Source organism: Sebastes umbrosus, chromosome 16 (genome assembly GCF_015220745.1).
Source record: "Sebastes umbrosus isolate fSebUmb1 chromosome 16, fSebUmb1.pri, whole genome shotgun sequence".
NCBI classification, from domain to species: Eukaryota; Metazoa; Chordata; class Actinopteri; order Perciformes; family Sebastidae; genus Sebastes; species Sebastes umbrosus.
The window spans coordinates 25197289-25217608 of record NC_051284.1 but is presented as its reverse complement, the minus strand read 5'-3'; the positions used below and the strand labels follow the sequence as shown (position 1 = coordinate 25217608).

The window sequence follows — 20320 nt, the reverse complement described above, 5'->3', positions numbered from 1 at the left end:
TAAAACCCTGAACAGTGAAAGAACACGTGAGAAAGTAGTAGCATTGTTCACAAAGTACTACAGCTGCATGTTCCTTGCACGAAAGGAGTCATTGTTATTGTGTAACTTGCATAAGACTCGTGACTGAACTCATGAGGGATCTTGAAATTGAATCTCTTTAAAGGAATGTGACAGTACACAATGACCAACAATCCCATCCACTTTACTTCAAATATAATAGACTATTATGTTACAAACGCTGAGACAGCCATAGCAGCAAACACACCTGTAGAACACGGCGCTCTAGGGGACAGAAATCAGGTAAGAAAACACACCTTTGCTTTAATTTAAACAGAAGATGTGACTGAATTGAACGATTTAAAAATACATATTTCTCCCTCTAGCCCTCTCTTGTAAATAATGGATGAAAGCTTAAGAAGACCTGGTGTGCTGCAGAGAGATCTGAGAGTGTTGAACCAAAAGGAGGAGAGGGATCTGCAGCATAAACTCAACATGTTGGACAGACAGTACAGGTACACTCGCAAGATGCTTCACCAGAGAAGAGACTCGCTGATAAACGAACAGAGACGAGTCGTGATGGTGAAAGTGGTCGAGCCCAAAGCGACAGTCAACATCGCCATGAAAGAAATTGGAGAACACACAAATGCAGAGACGCAGTCAAGAGGTATTCAAACATCCGGTGGCAGGAGATCGTACTCCAGCACATCCCCATATCACAACAAAGGAGGTGAGCTGGTGGAGCAGAGTCGGTCCATATCGGCACCACCATCACCGTCAGTCAAACCCGTCGGCACAGTGAGACGCAGAGGAAACATCCAGAGCAGCATGTCTCTCATGCAGATGAAAAACATCGCAACTATTGACGCAATATCAGAAAAGGAGCTGGCCAGGCAACAGCGGGAAGCCCGAGAGGAAATGGAGCGGCTGAGACAGTTTCAGAGGGAGACGTTACACAAGAGTGTGGCAGCGTTTATAGAAAAACTCAAGGACAAAAGCAACGTGGAGATACATGTGAAACCTCCGTAGAGGAACTCCACAAAGTTTAGACTCAACTCAACATTTGCAACAGCAAGGAAGAAAAGGTTCAACTAGCAGTGATTTATTATAAACAATGAGAATGTACATCTAATATAGAAAAGTTTCATTATATTTCTGAACATATTACACAATATTCCCCATCTTCCTCATGGTTATCAAAGCTTTGTGCACAGGAGTCTCCATGAGGAGGCTGCAGTTCTTCTTCCACTCTGGAGACTCGGGAAGCTCCTCATCTGCAAAAAACAAACAAAATCATATTAGAACATGAAGTACTTATTGTTTCTACAACTAACAGAGATCCCTTGTGTTATGGATTATATTGGTCCAGATCAATAACTGTCTGTTTGAGTTGGGAAACTTCTGGAGTATAAAACTCCTACCGTCACATTCAATGTGGACTCGTGTGGGGAGACATCTGGTGTGGTCAGAGTAATCGAGTGAGCAGAGAACAGCCGTCTTCTCTCCGGGCAACGTGAACATCAGCACCAGTAACGAACACAACACATTACTCTCCATCACTTCCACAGACTTATGGAGCTCCTGTAAACAAGCAGGAGGACAAAGTTAGTGTGTTATTCTGCCAGAACAGATGACAAAACTACCATAATTATAGTTCCTCTTCCTATGAGTGATTATTAACGCCTTAAATATTATGTGAAGAACATTTTAATTTCTCGCTCTTCTTTTCATCTGTGAATCTTTGCATAAATGTGCAAAAATTACTGTTTCATTTGAGAGGATTTGATTGGATTCATATATTGGTGTTGGCTTATCATATATATATTAATATCATCACAGTATGTTGTTAGTTACAAAAACAAACTGTAGCATCTAAATGTTTTATAGGCTGCTTTTTTTATGAATATTTGACCTTTATTTTCTTAATTCAAGTTTAATAAATTTGTTTTTATTTATAGTTGTTAACAATAATATTTCAGGTTATTTCATTAATTTAATTCAAATGTTGCTGTTTAACAAAACAACAATTTTGGTGTACTGCAGGGCTGCAACTAGCGATTATTTTCATTATAGATTGATCTGTTGATTAATCTTTTGGTTCATAAAACGTCAGACGATGGTACAAAATGACCATCACAATCAGAGCCCAAGTTGACATATCTAATAAAAAAAATAAAAACCAAAGTTATTAAGATTACTGTCACAGATGACTAAGAGACGTCACTGGTTCTTCATTTGGAAAAATTTAACCAGTGAAGTTTTGGTATTTTTGCTTAAAAACTACTTAAACTATTAGTCGATAATCTCTGCCAAAAAATATTATGTTACAGTATGTGCACATATAAGGAAATATATCAGCTGATTATAAGCTTTGCACACCTACTATTATTTATTTACCGAGTTGATCTCTGTTAATGTCATTTTATGCAAGTCTTTCATGGGTGTACGTTTTTTTTAAGTTGTTTGTGAGCCCCTAACCTGTAGACAATTTTCTATCATTATGTGATAGACAATAAAGTTTTTGAATCTTTAATATTAATATCTGATGTTTCTTTAATACTTAAGTATGTATAATGTTATCACCAAAATCCATAATGGGTTAGGCCCCTTTTATTATTGTAACAAACTTGTTTAACAAAATGTTGTCGACTCTCCAGGCCCGTGCAGAAACACGCCTCGGTCTACTTGTTTTATATTCGAGGGTGAGGAGTCACTTGACTGACTCTCTGAGACATTTTATGAGATGTTATTTAACACACACACAAAAAAGCAAAGTGTGGCACCTTAACAAGCTTCAACTGCTGCTTGCGACCGGCGAAGGCGTTGAGATGTTGGCTGAGGGGATCCAGAAGAGTCCTTATGTTTGTCTGCATGTTGCTCTGCTCAGCCAGGCTGTTTAAAGGAATGAACGGGGGAACGTTATGACGGCTGATCCTCAGCGTGGGCTTCAGGTCCATCTCCAGGTTGTAGGTCTCTAAGTAGATGCCCTCGTAGGCCGTCGCCACGGACACGCACACTCCTTTACCTTGACGGGTCTTTATGATGTCGTACCCACCTGAATGGCATCAAGAGGGAGGATTAAGACGTATTGTAAACATCTCACTGACAAATATATAATAACTGGGTGAATGACATGAGAAGAGTACCAATGATGTGATGAGCATGCAGGAGGTCTTTCAGTTGTGTGTGTCTGGCCATCAGTCGCAGTAGTTGTGAGTTCTCAGAGTCTTCATCCATTTCCTCCTCCTCCTCCTTTTCTTCTTCATGTGTACACTGTTTGTTCATAGATGCCCTCAGTTTCTGGAGACTCTGTGGCAGGACGGTGTAACCAGCACCAACAAATCAGACGACAACAAAACAAAAGAAGTGCAGCAGCATTATGAATAAAGTCAGTGGTGGAAGAAGTATTCAGATACTAATACCACACTTAAAATACTACTTAAAATACATACTAGGGCTGGGCAATATGACGATATATATTGTCTAAACAATATAAAAATGTCTGTCGTATATATATATTTTGTATCGTTTCTATCGTGGTATAGGCTACTGTACACGCACCTCTACGCACAACAAACAGCGATATCTGTCTGAGAATAACTAATAATTATTAGTGCTGAATATGAATAATGAATAATATTGTGGGATTATTTCTTATTCCATGGGGCATTTGGGGATTTATACATTATTATTACATACTTATATATAAAATTTAAATAAATAAATAAACAAAGCATTCTAATAGTGATTTTGAGGTTGAATACCATGGCAACGGTCGGGGCTTCGAAGCATTTGGGTCAGCCCTACCAATATTTATTTATTTTTCCCCAAAAAAATAAGGACATAATACTGATTCTAAGAGTAATGTAACATACACAGTACTTTTGGTTGCATGTACAAACAAAAACTGTCAGACAAATAGTAGTAGTAGTGTGGTGAAAAATACAATATTTCCCTCTCAGATGTATTAGAATATAAATATAAATTTGTATAAAATGGAAATACTCTGTACAAGTACCTCAAATTTGTCATCAAGTAACAGTACTTGAGTAAAAGTATCCACCACTGGTGAAGATGAAGGTAGGGCTGTTGTAGAGTTTTAACTGGCTGTTAATAAGTGTTATTTTATATATTTTATTCTATGTAAACTGTGTAAACTCAGCATCAAACATGTCACCTTGTGTGTCTCTATCTCTGCCTTCAGTTGGTCTCTCTGGGTCATCAGTGCTTCAGCTTTAGCCTTCAGCTCCTTCACTCGACTCGGCTGCTGAGGTTGAGCTTTACGGCTTCTTGCCTGAACTTCCAGCAGACTCAGATGACTCAAAACACCTGCAGAGGAAGAAATACTCTGATTGGATTTAACTCTCAAACAACAGAAAAGAAAAGTGGTTGATATCAGATAGAATAGAATAGAAAGCTTTATTGTCATCGTATTAAATACAACGAGATTCACAGTTGCCACTTCTGGTCAGTGCTTTAAAACAAATACTTGACAAGACTAAACGAGGCAGATAAAACATATAACAGGTCAAACACACAGTTATAAAGCAAATAAAACAGGTAAAGTAGATGTAGTAAATAAATATAAACACAAGTGTTACAGTAGTCCAGGGGTCAGCAACCTTTACTATTGAAAAAAAAAAATCTTTCTGAGGCAGCAAAACATTTGAGCATTGTGATGAAGGTAACACAGTTTATAGTTTAAGTATATAGTATATAAGTCTAATGCAGTGAGGGCCAAAGAGACAATGTACGACGGAGTATTAGGGCCACATTGAGGGAAAAAACATCTGAGATTTACAGAATAAAGTCATAACTTTCCAACAAAAAAGTCATAATATTAAGAGAATAAAGTCATACCTTTTTAACAAAAAAGTCATAATATTACGAGAATAAAGTAATAACTTTATGAGAAAAAACATTGTAATATTACGAGAATAAAGTCATAACTTTCCAACAAAAAAGTCGTAATATTATGAGAATAAAGTCATAACTTTATAACAAAAAAGTCGTAATATTAAGAGAATAAAGTAATAACTTTATAACAAAAAAAGTCGTAATATTAAGAGAATAAAGTAATAACTTTATGAGAAAAAACATTGTAATATTACGAGAATAAAGTCATAATTTTCCAACAAAAAAGTCGTAATATTAAGAGAATAAAGTAATAACTTTATAACAAAAAAAGTCGTAATATTAAGAGAATAAAGTAATAACTTTATGAGAAAAAACATTGTAATATTACGAGAATAAAGTCATAATTTTCCAACAAAAAAGTCGTAATATTATGAGAATAAAGTCATAACTTTATAACAAAAAAGTCCTAATATTAAGAGAATAAAGTCATAACTTTATAACAAAAAAGTCCTAATATTAAGAGAATAAAGTCATAACTTTATAACAAAAAAGTCCTAATATTAAGAGAATAAAGTAATAACTTTATGAGAAAAAACATTGTAATATTACGAGAATAAAGTCATAACTTTATGAGAAAAAACATTGTAATATTACGAGAATAAAGTCATAATTTTCCAGCAAAAAAGTCGTAATATTAAGAGAATAAAGTAATAACTTTATAACAAAAAAGTAATAATATTAAGAGAATAAAGTCATAATTTTCCAACAAAAAAGTCGTAATATTAAGAGAATAAAGTCATAACTTTATAACAAAAAAGTCCTAATATTAAGAGAATAAAGTAATAACTTTATGAGAAAAAACATTGTAATATTACGAGAATAAAGTAATAACTTTATGAGAATTTTTTTTTAATATTACGAGAATAAAGTCATAATTTTCCAACAAAAAAGTCATAATATTACAAGAAAAAAGTAATAACTTTATGAGAAACAACATTGTAATATTATGAGAATAAAGTCATAAATTTAAGAGAAAAAAAAGAAAACAACTCATAAAATTACTACTTTATAATATTGACTTTATTCTCATGAACTTTTGTCTTTATTCTCGAAATCTCACATTTATTTTATTTTCCTCAAAGTGGCCCTAATACTCCGTCGTACCGTCGTACCAGAGACCTACAACAATGATAAATAGACATGTAAATGTAAACAGAGGTAGTCGCACTGAGGTGTGCATTGCATCAAGGACATATTGCACAGACAGATGTATTGTATGAGATAGCTAGTTAGCTAGGAGGAGTTTGTTGTGATGCTCAGAAAGCTCAAGCTTAGTTTATCAGATAGCTAGCTAGCTGTACCGGTAAACTAACTTTGCACCAGTCTGAGTTACCTTTCGTAGCCGCTGCCTCCATAATCCTTCTTTAATCTGTGTTTAATAACGTACTGAAGCTGCTGAGATGTAAACATGCACTCCAAGCTGCGGATGTTTTTGATTATGGCGCCTTCTACGTCATCACCCCGCCCCCAGCCTTAACCCCGGAAGAGAAATCAAAACTGTGTGGATGATCACATGGAGCAGAGCATGGACTGAGAGATTAGCAAGCTGGTAGGTTAATGTAACACTTTATGATCCATAAAAAAATAGATTTAATCAACGTGAGTTAATCGTTTAGATAATGAACGTGTGTTATTGTCTGCAGTTGTTTGTTTTTAGCCGTAAAGAAGTTGTTTTTAACTAACGTAGTGCTCTTCAATGTGTCAATGAGAACAGCATGGTGACAGAAGTGAGCTTCAGCAAGATTACAACAGTGCTGCTGTGTAAAGGTGAGTCTGTCTCATGTTACTTCATGTCTTCATACCTTTCTCTTTTTTTTTTTTTTTTTTTAAAGTTATTTTTTTGGGGGCATTTTTCCATTTTTATTGAGGACAGTGGATAGAGTCTTGAAAGGGGGGAGAGAGAGAGAGAGTGGATGCCGCGTTCAGGACCAAGCCTTAATACATGGACGCCTGCTCTACCAACTGAGCTAACCCAGGCATCCGTCTTCATACCTTTCTCACTGCACTACATTTTCAGACGTGATATTATTTTAACCAACTAAACTTTTTTTTTTCTTCCTGTTTATGAATATTAAGATAAGATAAGATAAGATATTACTTTATTAGTCCCACATTGGGGACATTTGCAGTGTACAGCAGCAAAGGGGATAGTGCAAAAAACAAGATGCATCAGCTAACACAGTAAAAAAGAGCTAAACAAAGTGTAACAAAATGTGAACCATTTAAATAGAAGGGAGTATAAAAATAGGAGATATCAGGTTATTGTCAGTAACTCATATTCAGTCTAGTTAAGCAGCTGTTGTCAGATATTTGAGGGTCACTGAGTGCAGTAGCTCTATTTTCCAGCCAATTGAATCAGCACCATTAGTTATGTACAACTAATATAGCTAAAGTTACAGCAGCAATATATTAAATAAAAGTCACTTTAATTCATATTACCTGAATTAATCCTTACTTTATAGAGACCTTATTGTACTTCGTGCTGCCTCCTCTTGTTTATTTTGGTTTGAGCTGAACTGACAACTCAATTAACCAGTTATTGTTTTGACAGAAAACTAATCAGCAACTATTTTTAATTATCATTTGTGGTGTTGTTGTTATTTAAGTAGCTGGTTCCAGCCTCTCAAATGAGAGGATTTGCTGGTTTTATCTGTTTTTATATCACTAATAAACTGAGTATCTTGGGGTTTTGTGGCTGTTTATTCATACAAAAGAGATTTGAGGACGGCAAATTTGGCTCTGGGAAATTGGAAAGTGCATTTTTCACTATTTTCTGACATTTAAAAGACCACAGTTGATGTACTGAGAATGATAAGAAATTAACTGACGGTGAAAATAATCGTTAGTTGCTGCCCCAGCTTGCAGGGATGTGATAATAAACTGAAACTAAGGAATACTTTCATTATCGTTTAGTCTGCTGATTATTTTCTCGATGAATCATATTAAAAATATCTATTTAAAATAGTTAAAACTTCTGATCAAATTTCCTTGAGTCGGAAGTGACGTCTTTAAAAAGCTTGTTTAGTTCAACTAAAAGTCCAAAAGCCAAACATATTCAGTTCATTCTCACATAAGACGAAGAAAAAGCAGCAAATCCTCACATTTAAGAAGCTGGAAACCAAAACTCAAGTAATGTGATTGTGATGGAATAATTGATATACAAGTTATCTTTGGAAGGAAGAGGTCCGGAGCTGATGATGTCTTACAAAAGAAGGTTTATTGAAGCTTGATCAAGGAGAATTGTCAGGTCTCCACAATAGATGCTCTCTGCGTGAAGGCCTCACAACTCTGCCCTTCCTCCCCGGTGCTCAGTGTCTTGTTTTGACATACTCCGTTCCTCTGGCATCTCTGACCCTGGTTGCCCTAGCGACTGGCTCTATGGTCTCCACTACAGGCACAGCTGTACAGATAACGGTGGCTCCTCTAGACAGGACTCCAACCCAAGAATGTCAACAGAGGAACACTCTGACAAACACTCTGACCTTTCTACCAATAAGAGAGGAATTGATGGAAAATTCCATCACAGTGATTAACAAAATAGTTGTACATTTTTGTCAATTCAACTATTTGTTTCAGCTCTAATTATTTGTGTCCTCGTGGATTTATAATGTGATTAAAGAAAACATTTCTATATGGGCACAAAGACAAAGAACAATAACTGCATAATGTGAGTAAAAACAATTTCAAATAAATCTTTCCATGGCAGTAATAGTGGAAACTTTTGAAATTGTACTCCCATTTGTGGCTTTTGACCTTGAATACCCTCAGAGATTGGTTGTTGTCTGTCTTTGTGGTGCAGTTATACACAAAGGCAGTAGATGGCAGAGTAGCAGAGCACCTCCCCCTCTGAACCGCCCATCTCCAAACTGGTATTCAGTATTTTTTTATTCAGCACAAGCGGGGGAAAGTTGACACAGAGGTTGTGTGACCTCGCTTTGTGTACAGACTGGAGCTTGTCTCGTATAACGACGCTCTTCTGCTGCAAACAGTTCAGTTTATGTGACTGCAGAGGCGGCGGTGATTTCACCTGTTTATTTTAGGAAAAGAAATGTGTAAAAACAGCTCAGGGGAATCCAGGGCATGAGGAAAGTACGTGGGTGTGGAGGTTTAGTTCTTTGCCTGACGGGCAAACTTGATTTATGATAAAATAAAATAAAAAGTTGGAGTTATACAGCAGGCTGCAACATGCCAGCACAGCTTACTCTCTCACACACACAGATATCAAATCAGTGTTTTCAATTTCCTTTCTTCAAGGCTCCTGGGCGTTACTGACTGATGGGTGTGGACAGAGACGTTTCCCATCCATCTGAATGTGCATCTGCAGGAGAACTGAGACTTAAAGACAATCAACATGGACCCGTCCAACGAGAAGCACTTTACGGCTGTAGACTATGTCATATTTGCGGTGTTGCTCGCCGCCTCTATAGGCATCGGGCTGTACCACGCTCTATCAGGTGGCCGTCAGCGCACCACACAGGAGTTCCTGATGGCGGACCGGAGCATGAGCTGTATTCCTATCTCGCTGTCGCTCATCGCCTCATTCCAGTCTGCCGTGGCGATCATAGGCGTACCTGCAGAAATCTACGCTCACGGTACTCAGTACTGGTTCATCGGCTGTGCCTACATCCTGGGCCTCCTCATTCCTGCTCATGTTTTCATTCCTGTGTTATACAGACTGCGGCTCTCCAGCGCTTATCAGGTATAACAGAGCAGGTTTATTGAAGTACTTTATGAGTTCATATTTATGGAGCGTGTTCTTGATGACCTACACTTCTCATGTTGTTTTGTTTCATAGTATCTTGAAATGCGCTTCAGCAAAGCAGTGCGTGTCTGTGGAACTTTGGCCTTCATCTTTCAGACAGTGAGTACAACACTTCACATAATAAAGTGGGGATGCACCAATCACACTTTTTTTCTCCCAATAACATGTCCAATACCTCGACTCAGGGTATCTGCAGATACCGAGCACCGATCTGATACCAGTGCTCTCTTTTTCCCCAAATTTTAAATCTGTGTATCTCACTGCATGGAACTAACTGGGATAATTTTTATGGAACGTAACATGAGACCAGGGATTGCCACGGTGCTAAAAGCTTAAGTTGGTGGCCAGCTGTGACCAAAATGTGACTTATTTCAGTCAAACACAGAAGTTTGACATTGACAAAGAAACTATATTTAATGTGGATCACTCATATCTAACTAATACCCACTCAGCATAAAGCAATTATTAATTAAAGACTGTAAATGGGGGAAACAGCCAGCCTGCCTCTGTCCAAAGGTAACAAAATCCACTTACCAGCACCTCCTAAAGTTCTTTACTTTGTCTTGTTTGTTTGTTTAATAAGTACAAAAACCAAAGTGTAAAAAATTACCCCATTTTCACCTGGCATTAAAATGTGTTTTGGGTGATCGGATTGCAATCAGACAGTGTTTGACAGGGATGCATTGTGGCCACATTGAACACAAATGTAAATGCAATGTAAATGTAAATTTGTCCTTTACTCTGCTACAGGTTGTCTATATGGGTGTTTGTATTTATACTCCTGCCTTTGCACTGAATGCAGGTAAGAAAAGTTCATGTGTTTCACTCTGACTCGTTTTGAATAGATGACACCTGTGGTTCAATGTTTTCCTGTTTTCTTTCAGTTACTGGATTTGAATTATGGGGCACGGTGCTGGCCACTGGACTAGTGTGCACATTGTACACAACAATAGTGAGTTGTTCAAGGTCATTTTCATGCAGTATAACATGACTTTCCAACATTTGAATGTTTCCAACTCTTCCTTTTTGGTGTTTTGTTATCGTAACAGGCCTAGCTTGTGAGGTGTCATGTCTCTCTTGGCAGCCCAGGAGTGACTTTATCTCTCTCTCCAAAAAGATGTTGTATAATTCATCTGAGAAAAGTGGCAATCTTACCAAAAAGGCTCATGAATCACTTGTAGAAGAGTCTATATTTTAGAGATATCATGGATTAATATGAAGGATTACCGAGACAGATATCAGGTATTTGAATAAAGAATTAATTTATTTCCCATGTGTCTCGTCTGCTCCTGACAGGGTGGTTTGAAGGCCGTCATCTGGACAGACGTCTTCCAGACGGTTGTTATGTTTGCGGGGCAGCTGGCTGTCATCGTGGTGGGAGTTCAGCGGACGGGAGGAGTGTCTGAAGTCTGGAGGAAAGTCCAGGAAGGAAACCGCATCTCTGCTCTCGAGTGAGTCCATACTGTAGTTTGCAGTTATGCAGCATCGGGAATGGACGAAGAAATCTGTGCACAAATTCATCGTGGTTTATTTAATTCTTTAAGTGGAAATCAGCCAATATCAATAATTGACTGATTTCACAGAAAAGCTGTTTTTCTTTTGGTTTCATGTAGATTATAGTCCGTTAGGTTACGTATGGAAACCTCTAGGACAGAAAGTATTAAAATTCAAACTTGACTGAATTTTAATGTAGTATTGAGAAATGCATGTGACAAATTCATTCATTTGAGTTATGCTCAACTTGTAAAACAGATCTTTTCAGTTCAAGGACATACAGTAATAGTACATCAACAACCAAGTGGCTGCAGGTTTTTATTGCAAACACTCCAGATACAACAGCAGCTAATTTCTCTACAGTCCACTTGTTTCTTTGCATAAATGTGGAGATAAATTCCTGTACACGCATGTTATTTATTACACATTGGTAAATCTGTTTCAGCGTATGTTTGTTCTAAAGTATTAAATTATTGTCTGTATTTTCTCTCCGGTGTTCAGCCTAAACCCAGATCCTACAGAGAGACACACCTTCTGGACTCTGGCGGTTGGCGGCGTCTTCCTCATGCTGTCGCTGTACGGAGTGAACCAGGCTCAGGTCCAAAGATATCTCAGCGCCCGCACTGAGAAAGAGGCGGTCAGGTACACACACCGTAGATTTTCACAGTTTTGTTTTCACTTTTATGCCAACGTGTTGAACTTTGACTGAAAATACATTCACATGTGAAAGAAAATAGTCTTTTAATACTTGTGCTAGCTCTCAGAATAGAATAGTAAATTAGAATGAAAGGTAGTCCTTTATATTATGTTAATTGACAAGTGATCTCTGGGAAGTTCAATGCAAACCAACACGGTAGTGAGTGTTTAGCCAAAAAAAAAGAAGAAAAGTCACAAAGATGACGTAAGAAATGACCACTTTTACTGCGCTCCTTCCTCCGTCTCTGCAGGTCTTGCTACATGGTTTTTCCCTCCCTGCAGTTGTCTCTGGCTCTCAGCTGTGTGATGGGACTGGTCATGTTCGCACGTTACTGTGGAGAGGATCACTCTGAGAAGCTGGGCACCACTTCAAGGGATGCGGTGAGTTTCAGTGTGTCATCGACCGATATCGTCTGCTTCATGTTTTGGGAACCGGGGATATGATTTTTTCTTTTCCTGCTTTTTCTGCTTCCTTGATCTCCAGAGATTAGTGCGAAGGATGAAAGTTAAGTTCATGCAGAGTTATGTAAAAACCCTCCAGGGCTCATAGATTCAACAGCAACACTACTGCAGCATGAGTATTTACATATTTTATAGGAAGTCCTTCTAACATATTAGGATCATTATGTAAATGTGCTGTCGAGACAGTACGTTGTCAGATTTGCATTTCCTTTCTGAATAAAGTTTAGCAAAACAAACTGTTTAAGGTTTTTTATTTTACAATGTGTTTTCCACAGATGGTGATATACTTTGTGATGGATATGCTGCAAGGTCTTCCTGGACTACCTGGACTGTTTGTTGCGTGTTTGTTCAGTGCAGCTCTCAGGTTGGTACAGGACTTTCTACATTGTCTGTCTATTTTTTGTTTTTTTAATTAAACCTGACATTAACCCTGTCAGTCCCAGCAGAACGCTGGCATCCACAAGTGAGGCTTGCACATGAACAGATAGCGATCAATAGCTCTGACCCTTCTGAGTAAAATCAGCTCTCACACTTCTTAGATGTTGTTATGGTCATACAAACAACATGTGCGCATCAAAGTGTATCCCTTTCACCATAACTGCGGAAGAGGCTGTATAGAGTTCAATAACACCGGCAACTATTCAGGTGATCAAGATGAAGCCATAGAGGTCAGTGAGTCAATTGCCTTGACTTAGAGCTGGGCGATAAATAGATTTGATCACTTAATTAGAATTCATGGTTTAAAACAATGTTTAAAAATGAAAATCTATTTTCACTTTAACATGTGTAATTACGGTACGGAACTGCCGCCGCTTCCCTGAGCTCCCATAGTTCATAGTAAACGCGCGAGTTCTCTTCAGACACGGATAAAATATCAACACGGCAGCATGCGCTAATAAAAATGAGGAGCATTTTCTCCTCAGCAACCTCGAGCAAACATCTTCCGCTGTAAAATTTGACGTTGTAACATGCACAATAACATATGTTTAATCTTGTGTACGAAAGTGTTTTTTCTTCAGGGACACAATAAATTTCTTTCAAGAGGCATCTTTTATCTATTTTTGAAAAAGTGAAGTTTGGTGAAAGTTAAAAATCGTAAATCAGATGTGATGTGAACAAATCTGAGATTTTAATTTTAGGCCATATTGTCCAGCCCTACCTTGACTAAATGTTTGTTGTTGCAATTATAAATTAACATAACTGGAAAATATATAGTTATGAGGCTGTTCTGTGCCAAAAACCTCCTAGATTTGACTAATTACTGTTCATTACAAATTCCGATTTCTAATAGATTCTACTTGTGTATACACCGTGCTAAAACCAATGCAGTCTAATACAACAGCTGCACAGACGACATCCTCCAAAATGATCACACTGTTGAATCAACACCTCTCTGAAAAAGATTTGATTAAAGACTGAACATTATAACCTTCATGAAGATGGGATTTATTGCAGGTCTGTTGTCTACAACTGAGCGTATAATCCATTATTAATCTTGAATGCAGTTATTCACATCAAATGTTTCAGTCCTGGTTATCCTGAAAAAGAAAATGTGCAATGCATCCATATTTGAAGCTTATGAGAAGGTTTTTATTCAAATCATCCCCTCTGTTACTACGGGTGTAAAAAACCTTATTAATACAGTTACATTAAAATATAATGCATCATTTATTTTCTCGTCTTTGACATTAACTCAAATGCTGTGATGATTTAGTATTTGGATTTAGAATGAGTTCAGAAGATGAATAATTAACAGTACATTTCATTGTATTATAAAGATGGCAGTAATGTACAGTATATGTTTTGCTCTTCCTGTGCAGCACCATCTCTTCTGCTTTTAACTCTTTGGCCACTGTGACAATGGAAGACCTCATCAAACCACATTTCCCCGCCATGACGGAGGCCAGAGCAACCCTGCTGTCCAAAGCTTTAGGTTCGCTCTCTGACGCTCATCAGTGCACGATACAGAGCTGCATCATAATGACGCATTTAATCTAAAGTTTCACCTTGTGTCTCCTCTATAAGCTATGTCCTACGGGCTGCTGTGTCTGGCCATGGCCTATCTCACTCACCTCATGGATGATTCAGTTCTACTGGTACGCTCACAGGTGTATGATCAAATTATAACAAACATTTCTCACTAAATATGCTCTAACTGTTACTGTGATTGAACTCCAGGTGGCTTTGAAGATCTTCGGGATGATCGGTGGTCCTATTCTTGGTGTGTTTTGTCTCGGGATGTTCTTCCCGTGGGCCAACTCTGCTGTAAGTTGAACCTGATCATTGAGATCTGTCGTGTAGTCAGTCATGAGACAATACACAGTGTAGCTGCTTATTTTGATCAAAATTATCATGGTTTAAAACACCCTCAGATTTATTTTGGACCTTGTGTGGGATCCCGACCCCCACATTGGAGACCACTCCTTACAGTCTTTATGCGTCCGTGCCGGCGATAGCAGTGGCCGGAGGCATTATGTTTTTGATTTATCCTTGCGCCCGTCCCATTCTCGTAAACACAATATCTCACGTATTAACACAAGAAAAACGCACGATTTTGGCCATAACTCATGAATTCATATGTTAATTACGACAATTTCACACGAATGTCTAATAGGATAAAATGATGAAGTGATGACATTTCGGACAGACATGGATGAAAACTGCAACTTTTCTGGTTGGCGGTAGTTGTAGTTTCATTAGAAAAAGTAATCCAATAAGAATCATTCCCTTAATAAATTGTCCTTTTATTCCTTAAATATCCTAAAATCAGTCAAGCTGTGTTTTATCTGACATCGTGCTGCTCTTTGTCTACTGAAAGAGTGGCAGAATGTAACAGCTGCTGACCCTCATAGCAGGATGTTGTGATTAAGGCGGTCATTGTGACAATATAAACCTCTGAAACTTCATTTTGTTAGATGGTTAAAATCAATCATCATCCTACCTGTATCTGTGTTAAGTTGTCCTGTTGTTACCAGGGAGCGTTGGCAGGTCTGGGAACCGGTCTAAGTTTGGCTTTCTGGGTCGGCATCGGGAGCATCGTCACTCGTAGATCCGGCACGAGACCACTGCCGCCCAAGTGCAGCGCCGTCCTGCTGTCAGACAACACGACTGCTGCCATTCACACTGTACTCAGCAACATCACCCTGAGGTACACAAACAGCATGTTTTTTTGTTTTTACTGTGGTCATTTCACCAGTTAATCATCTCTCTGTGTTCTTCAGCCGACCGTCTGGACTGAAGAGATTTTATTCACTGTCCTACATGTGGTACAGCGCATTCAGCTGCTTCACAGTCATTCTCATAGGCCTGATCATCAGCTTCCTCACAGGTGGGCGACTTCTCACATGTTCTCTATAATTTATCAATTTTAGTCTTAACTTTAAAATGTTTAAATATATCTTCTTTTTTTTTCTTTTTAGGCCCTATGAAAGAAGAAGATGTGACACCAGGCACAATCTATCCCTTGCTAGGGAAACTGCTTTGTTTTCTACCTGAACATCTCAAAAAGAAGCTCTGCTGCGTGACTTCTCTGGGACAAACGGTCAGTAAAATGATAATAGTAATAATGATAATAACTTTATTTATAGAGCACTTTTCATACAAGACGTGCAGCTCAAAGTGCTTTACAAAATAAAATAAAAATACAACACATTAAGACAAGGGCAGAATAAAATGAGACAATAAAAGGATAGTAGATGCTAAAATACATTAGGGAAATTAAAAACAGAGGCCATTAAGAATAATAAAAATGAGCGGATTAATAAAAAGTTGTTCTAGTTATAAATAACTGTGCTGCCTATTTTTCTTGAGCGTATAATTGTTTTTATTTAAAAATCTAGCAGTAGAAGATCTGAGAGCTCGTAAAGGCTTATAAAACGACAAGAGAGTCTGCAGATGAAGCCCTCTCAGATAACATTATTCCTGCCATGAAATTAAACTAACTATTGCAACAAAACAGCACAATGAAAAAAATGTATAATAAGACTGTAACTGGCTACACACTATAATTTAAAGCCTGATAATGAGCTCAGTTTTGAGCTGAGAGGAGGATCTTAGAGATGAGATGACATATTATGCTCATTTTCAGGTTCATACATGTATTTTGGGTTTCTACTATAATTTGTTTACATTCTTCAATGTTCAAAATACACATTATTTTCCTCATACTGTCGGTCTGAATATACCTGTATTCACTCTCTGTCTGAAACACTCCGTTTTAGCGCCTGTCTCTTTAAGACCTCCTCCTGAAAAAGCCCAGTCTGCTCTGATTGGTTTAGGAGAAAAATATGGTGCATCTTTGCAAAGGTTGTTTTCGACCAGTTCTCAAGGTACTTACAAACTACTTATAAAAAACTGACTGGGATGTCTTATTTCACAGTTTGTGGGTTGGTAAAAACTCCAGATACCCAAATGTATGAGCAGGAGCAGTGAGAAAGAGAGTTTTTCATGATAGATAGATAGATAGATAGATAGATATATAAATAGTAACTTTATTAATCCCGAGGGAAATTCAAGTTTCCAGCATCACAGTTCCATAGTGCAAAAGTGCAAAAACATGTTAGTAAAAAGGCAGTAAAAAAGTTAGTAGTGCAAAGTACTAAGAACAAAAAAATATACCAGATATAAAAATACAAGATGAAGAAATTTTTTTTTTAAACTGAATATAGTGCAGAGTAACAGCTGTCATACAGGACTATTAAAAAAATGAATATAGTGCAGAAGAGACTGTTAAAAGTGAGTATAGTGCATTATTATCTGTTGTACAGTTTGATGGCTCGGGGGACAAAGGATTTCCTGAGTCTGTCTGTGGAGCACTTGGGGAGCAGCAGCCTGCCGCTAAACAAGCTCTGTTTGGTGATGGCGGCGTGCAGAGGATGGCTGGCGTTGATATGTCCCCTTTAACTGTTTTAGCCATGCTTGCATTGGTCGGTCGGTCCACCACTTTCGTCCAGACTGAAATAAAAAATATAGAAATTGTAAAGACATTAATGGACCTACCTGCGCACACTCTGCCCGTGCACTCATTGCGCATCACCGGAGTCTTCCACAAGCTGCCAGCTTGACAGCTGTGAGTACTAACAATAGCCATGTTTGTTGTTTACGTTCATTATGATTATGTTTACATCTGTAATGATAATTTTGGGGGAGTGGCTTTGGAGGGAGGCCTGAAGAGAAGGCCTGAAGAGACGGGCTGTCAGTGTTGCCGACTTTCTCTCTAGATTTAGCGTCTTTTGGAGATAGTGCTGCTACTTTCATTGGGCTGGGTTGTTCGGTTGCATGATTAATAAAATCTAGTGTACTCTTGCTAGTGTCTCAACATTACTGACCCGAGCTTTATGTTTGGTGATCCCTGACTTTGCCTTAATTTCCATCATCAGGTCAAAATTTTATTTGCACAAATACTTTGATGACATTCCCATCAGCCTCAGCTGTACTTTATGTTTAGTGTTAATTAGCATATGCTGGCTTTCTGACATGCTAAACTATAGTGAACATGATAAACATTATATCTGCTAAATACCAGCATGTTAGCGGTGTCCTTGTGAGCATTTAGCTCTAAGTACAGCCTCACGGAGCTGCTTCATCTTCAGAGACTTGTAGTGTTTAAAATTCGAGTTATGAGTAGTTGTTGATATCAGCGAATTAATCTGTACTTCTATATTAACCTTTTTAATGATCTTTTTAATTATTCGTATAGGTCTCAGCACAACCAAGGTCTCCACAACACAAAGAAATCAGTGGATCTGAAATCCGACAAGAGGACAGAGCGTCACAGGAAGAGACGGACAAGTTTCTTCCTGAGGCTCAAACACCTTCGGTGGAGTGTGAAACAACCGTGTGATATCACAGTTTCATGGCTGGCTCAAGTGTTTAACACAAAGCGCTTTGACTAAAAAAAAATAAACATGTATTTTTTAGTTCTTATCTTGTTGCCTTTGCTTTGCGATGGAGGAAGTAATTTGAATTTGCACTGTTAAACGCTACAACGAGGTCAAAGCTAGACGATGTCCAATCCTTGAGTGCAGCTGTTTTACAGTCTGATTTATATGCACTATTTGTCAACTTCAGGTGATTGATCATTGATTCACGTTCAGAAGCTTCCTTGCATGTGTACATGTTTAAAAAAAACTGCACTAAATTTTACGTTTTATGAGAATTATTTGAAGTCCTGTGAACTAAAAACGTTTTATACCATTATTGATTATATACTTGACTATTGTTTAGCACAACTGCAGCTGTATGATTGATCCTGTGTGAGATGATGGTGCCTCATTTTTTATGAATGTATGATGTTATTGTACAGGTCTGCATTACATTAAAATGTGTTTTTAATATTCTTCCCCACTGATGTTTGTACATGAGGCGGGCAAACATTAGAAACACTTTTCAATATAATGCAGTCAAGTTCAACACCACTGCAAATTACAACTTCAATAATAAACATATAGCTAAATGAATACCAGTGTAGCAGTATTATTAACAGTATTATCTATTTAAAAGGTAGAATTTATAGCTGAGCTGTTGTGTTGGACTGCATTAGATTTTTTTTTTTTTTTAGTTTTTAATGTTTTGCATGTGTGCGTCTACTATTACCTACTGGCATAATGTTTATTTAAATTTGAATAACGAGGAATTCTCTTGGAGGGACATGGCCAAAATGGCAGGGTCGAGTAGTTAATACAGAGTCACATAAATTAATATACAGCATTTATTTGAAGCACAATAACATAACCTGACATAAGACATATGCTGATTTTAAAAAAAATAAAAATTACATGTTGTACAGACAGTTTTTCTAAAACCGTGATCAGTGAGGAAACTCAGACAGATAACTGTTAAATCTGGTACATATTTAATATTAATTATATGATCTTTAATATGGTCAGACCCAGGTTGTGCATATGTAATATAAGATTTATATTAAATCACATATGTGAGTACAATGTTACATACAATGAGTAACACATAATACTGTACTCCCAGTGTGATTTGATTGGGTCAAAAAGTAAAGTTTACTATTTTTATTTTATAAAACAAATATATCTATAATATCTGAGCATCTCATTAATAACATTTGATGAGGTTTCATCTAATACAGTGTTTATAATTTTGGACTTCTACCTGCCACATATTGAATAAATAGAGCTGTTCCTCATAAATAAAATTTGAGTGAACATTTGTTTTCACCCTGTATTAGAAACAAAGAAGGTCTTTGCTGTGAGGATCATTTGTATACACAAAATATCCAAATGTGTTCAGAACAAGGGGGAGTCCTGCTATACAAAGCTTCTCTATACTCTGCTTACATCAAAGTCCTAAACACGAGGGTTGTAAATAATTCTAGCTAACCAAATAGAAGGCTAAATAAAAGGCTTTAGTTACATGCCATATAATATATTTGTTTGTTTTTTTGCCTCTGCTGCATGTGGTTTTGCATGTGCCATAAGTTTCTGTGAAATGTCAGCTGCCCCCACTGCACCTATACAAGCATCTATGCACACGCTTTAACATTCAGATAAATATCAGAACTATGTATTACTAAAATAGAAACTCCAATCAATCAATAAAAGACACTATTAGTTGTAGCATGTAACAAATACTTTTAATACAAATTAAATTGAAAGCCTTAAAGACACCTCATTAAAAACAAAAACTGATGGGTAATCCCCTCATTTAAATATTTTTAAATAAAAGTATTTCCTCCAGGAAATTCGTGGCAGTGATGAGGTGTGTAGGTGTGTAGGGTTACAATATTGCATTACATTTTGAGAGAACATAAAACTTACCTCTAACCTGTAGTTAGGTCTAGATCAGGGTTCAGCAACCTGCGGCTCCGGAGCCACATGCGGCTCTTTAGCCCCTCTTCAGTGGCTCCCTGTGGATTTTTAAAAATGGAAATGAACAACTGTTTTTTGTTTACATTTTAATTTTTATTTATCATTGTTGTAGGTCTATGGTACGACGGTACAACAGAGTATTAGGGCCACATTG

The 20320-nt window shown here is 37.4% G+C and overlaps 2 protein-coding genes across 5 annotated transcripts; one reads left to right on the top strand and one right to left on the bottom strand.

Moving 5' to 3' along the window:
- Positions 1-183: 183 nt before the first annotated feature.
- Positions 184-6391, bottom strand: cenpo (centromere protein O). Its single transcript, XM_037796172.1, has 6 exons — positions 6248-6391; positions 4175-4326; positions 3144-3306; positions 2781-3052; positions 1419-1578; positions 184-1271 (listed from the first exon to the last, which is right to left on the bottom strand). The coding sequence occupies exons 1-6, from the start codon at positions 6267-6269 to the stop codon at positions 1162-1164; spliced, it is 879 nt and encodes a 292-aa protein (XP_037652100.1). The 5' UTR covers positions 6270-6391; the 3' UTR covers positions 184-1161.
- A 13-nt stretch (positions 6392-6404) lies between these two features.
- Positions 6405-18457, top strand: slc5a6b (solute carrier family 5 member 6). 4 transcript variants are annotated; one of them, XM_037796162.1, is made up of 17 exons: positions 6405-6463; positions 6643-6681; positions 9169-9613; positions 9710-9775; positions 10427-10478; positions 10561-10628; positions 10973-11127; positions 11672-11812; positions 12118-12247; positions 12604-12692; positions 14149-14261; positions 14354-14424; positions 14507-14593; positions 15304-15476; positions 15550-15656; positions 15748-15869; positions 18027-18457. In XM_037796162.1, exons 3-17 carry the CDS (start codon positions 9266-9268, stop codon positions 18168-18170), a joined length of 1866 nt encoding a protein of 621 aa, XP_037652090.1. In that variant the 5' UTR covers positions 6405-6463; positions 6643-6681; positions 9169-9265; the 3' UTR covers positions 18171-18457. The 4 variants fall into 4 exon arrangements, with proteins under 4 accessions (XP_037652090.1, XP_037652091.1, XP_037652095.1 ...); XM_037796163.1 differs by lacking the exon at positions 6643-6681 and having other exon boundaries at positions 6406-6463; XM_037796167.1 differs by lacking the exons at positions 6405-6463; positions 6643-6681 and adding an exon at positions 6493-6513.
- The last annotated feature ends 1863 nt before the right edge of the window (positions 18458-20320 follow it).

Bases quoted from the DNA above. Each gene is read 5' to 3' on its own strand.
- slc5a6b (XM_037796162.1), top strand. From the start codon at position 9,266: ATGGACCCGTCCAACGAGAAGCACTTTACGGCTGTAGACTATGTCATA. The intron at 9,614-9,709 runs GTATAACAGAGC...TTTGTTTCATAG, and splicing joins GGCTCTCCAGCGCTTATCAG to TATCTTGAAATGCGCTTCAG. The intron at 11,813-12,117 runs GTACACACACCG...CCGTCTCTGCAG, and splicing joins ACTGAGAAAGAGGCGGTCAG to GTCTTGCTACATGGTTTTTC.
- cenpo (XM_037796172.1), bottom strand. From the start codon at position 6,269: ATGGAGGCAGCGGCTACGAAAG. The intron at 4,327-6,247 runs GTAACTCAGACT...CTTCCTCTGCAG, and splicing joins GGAGGCAGCGGCTACGAAAG to GTGTTTTGAGTCATCTGAGT. The intron at 1,272-1,418 runs GTAGGAGTTTTA...TGTTTTTTGCAG, and splicing joins AGTCCACATTGAATGTGACG to ATGAGGAGCTTCCCGAGTCT.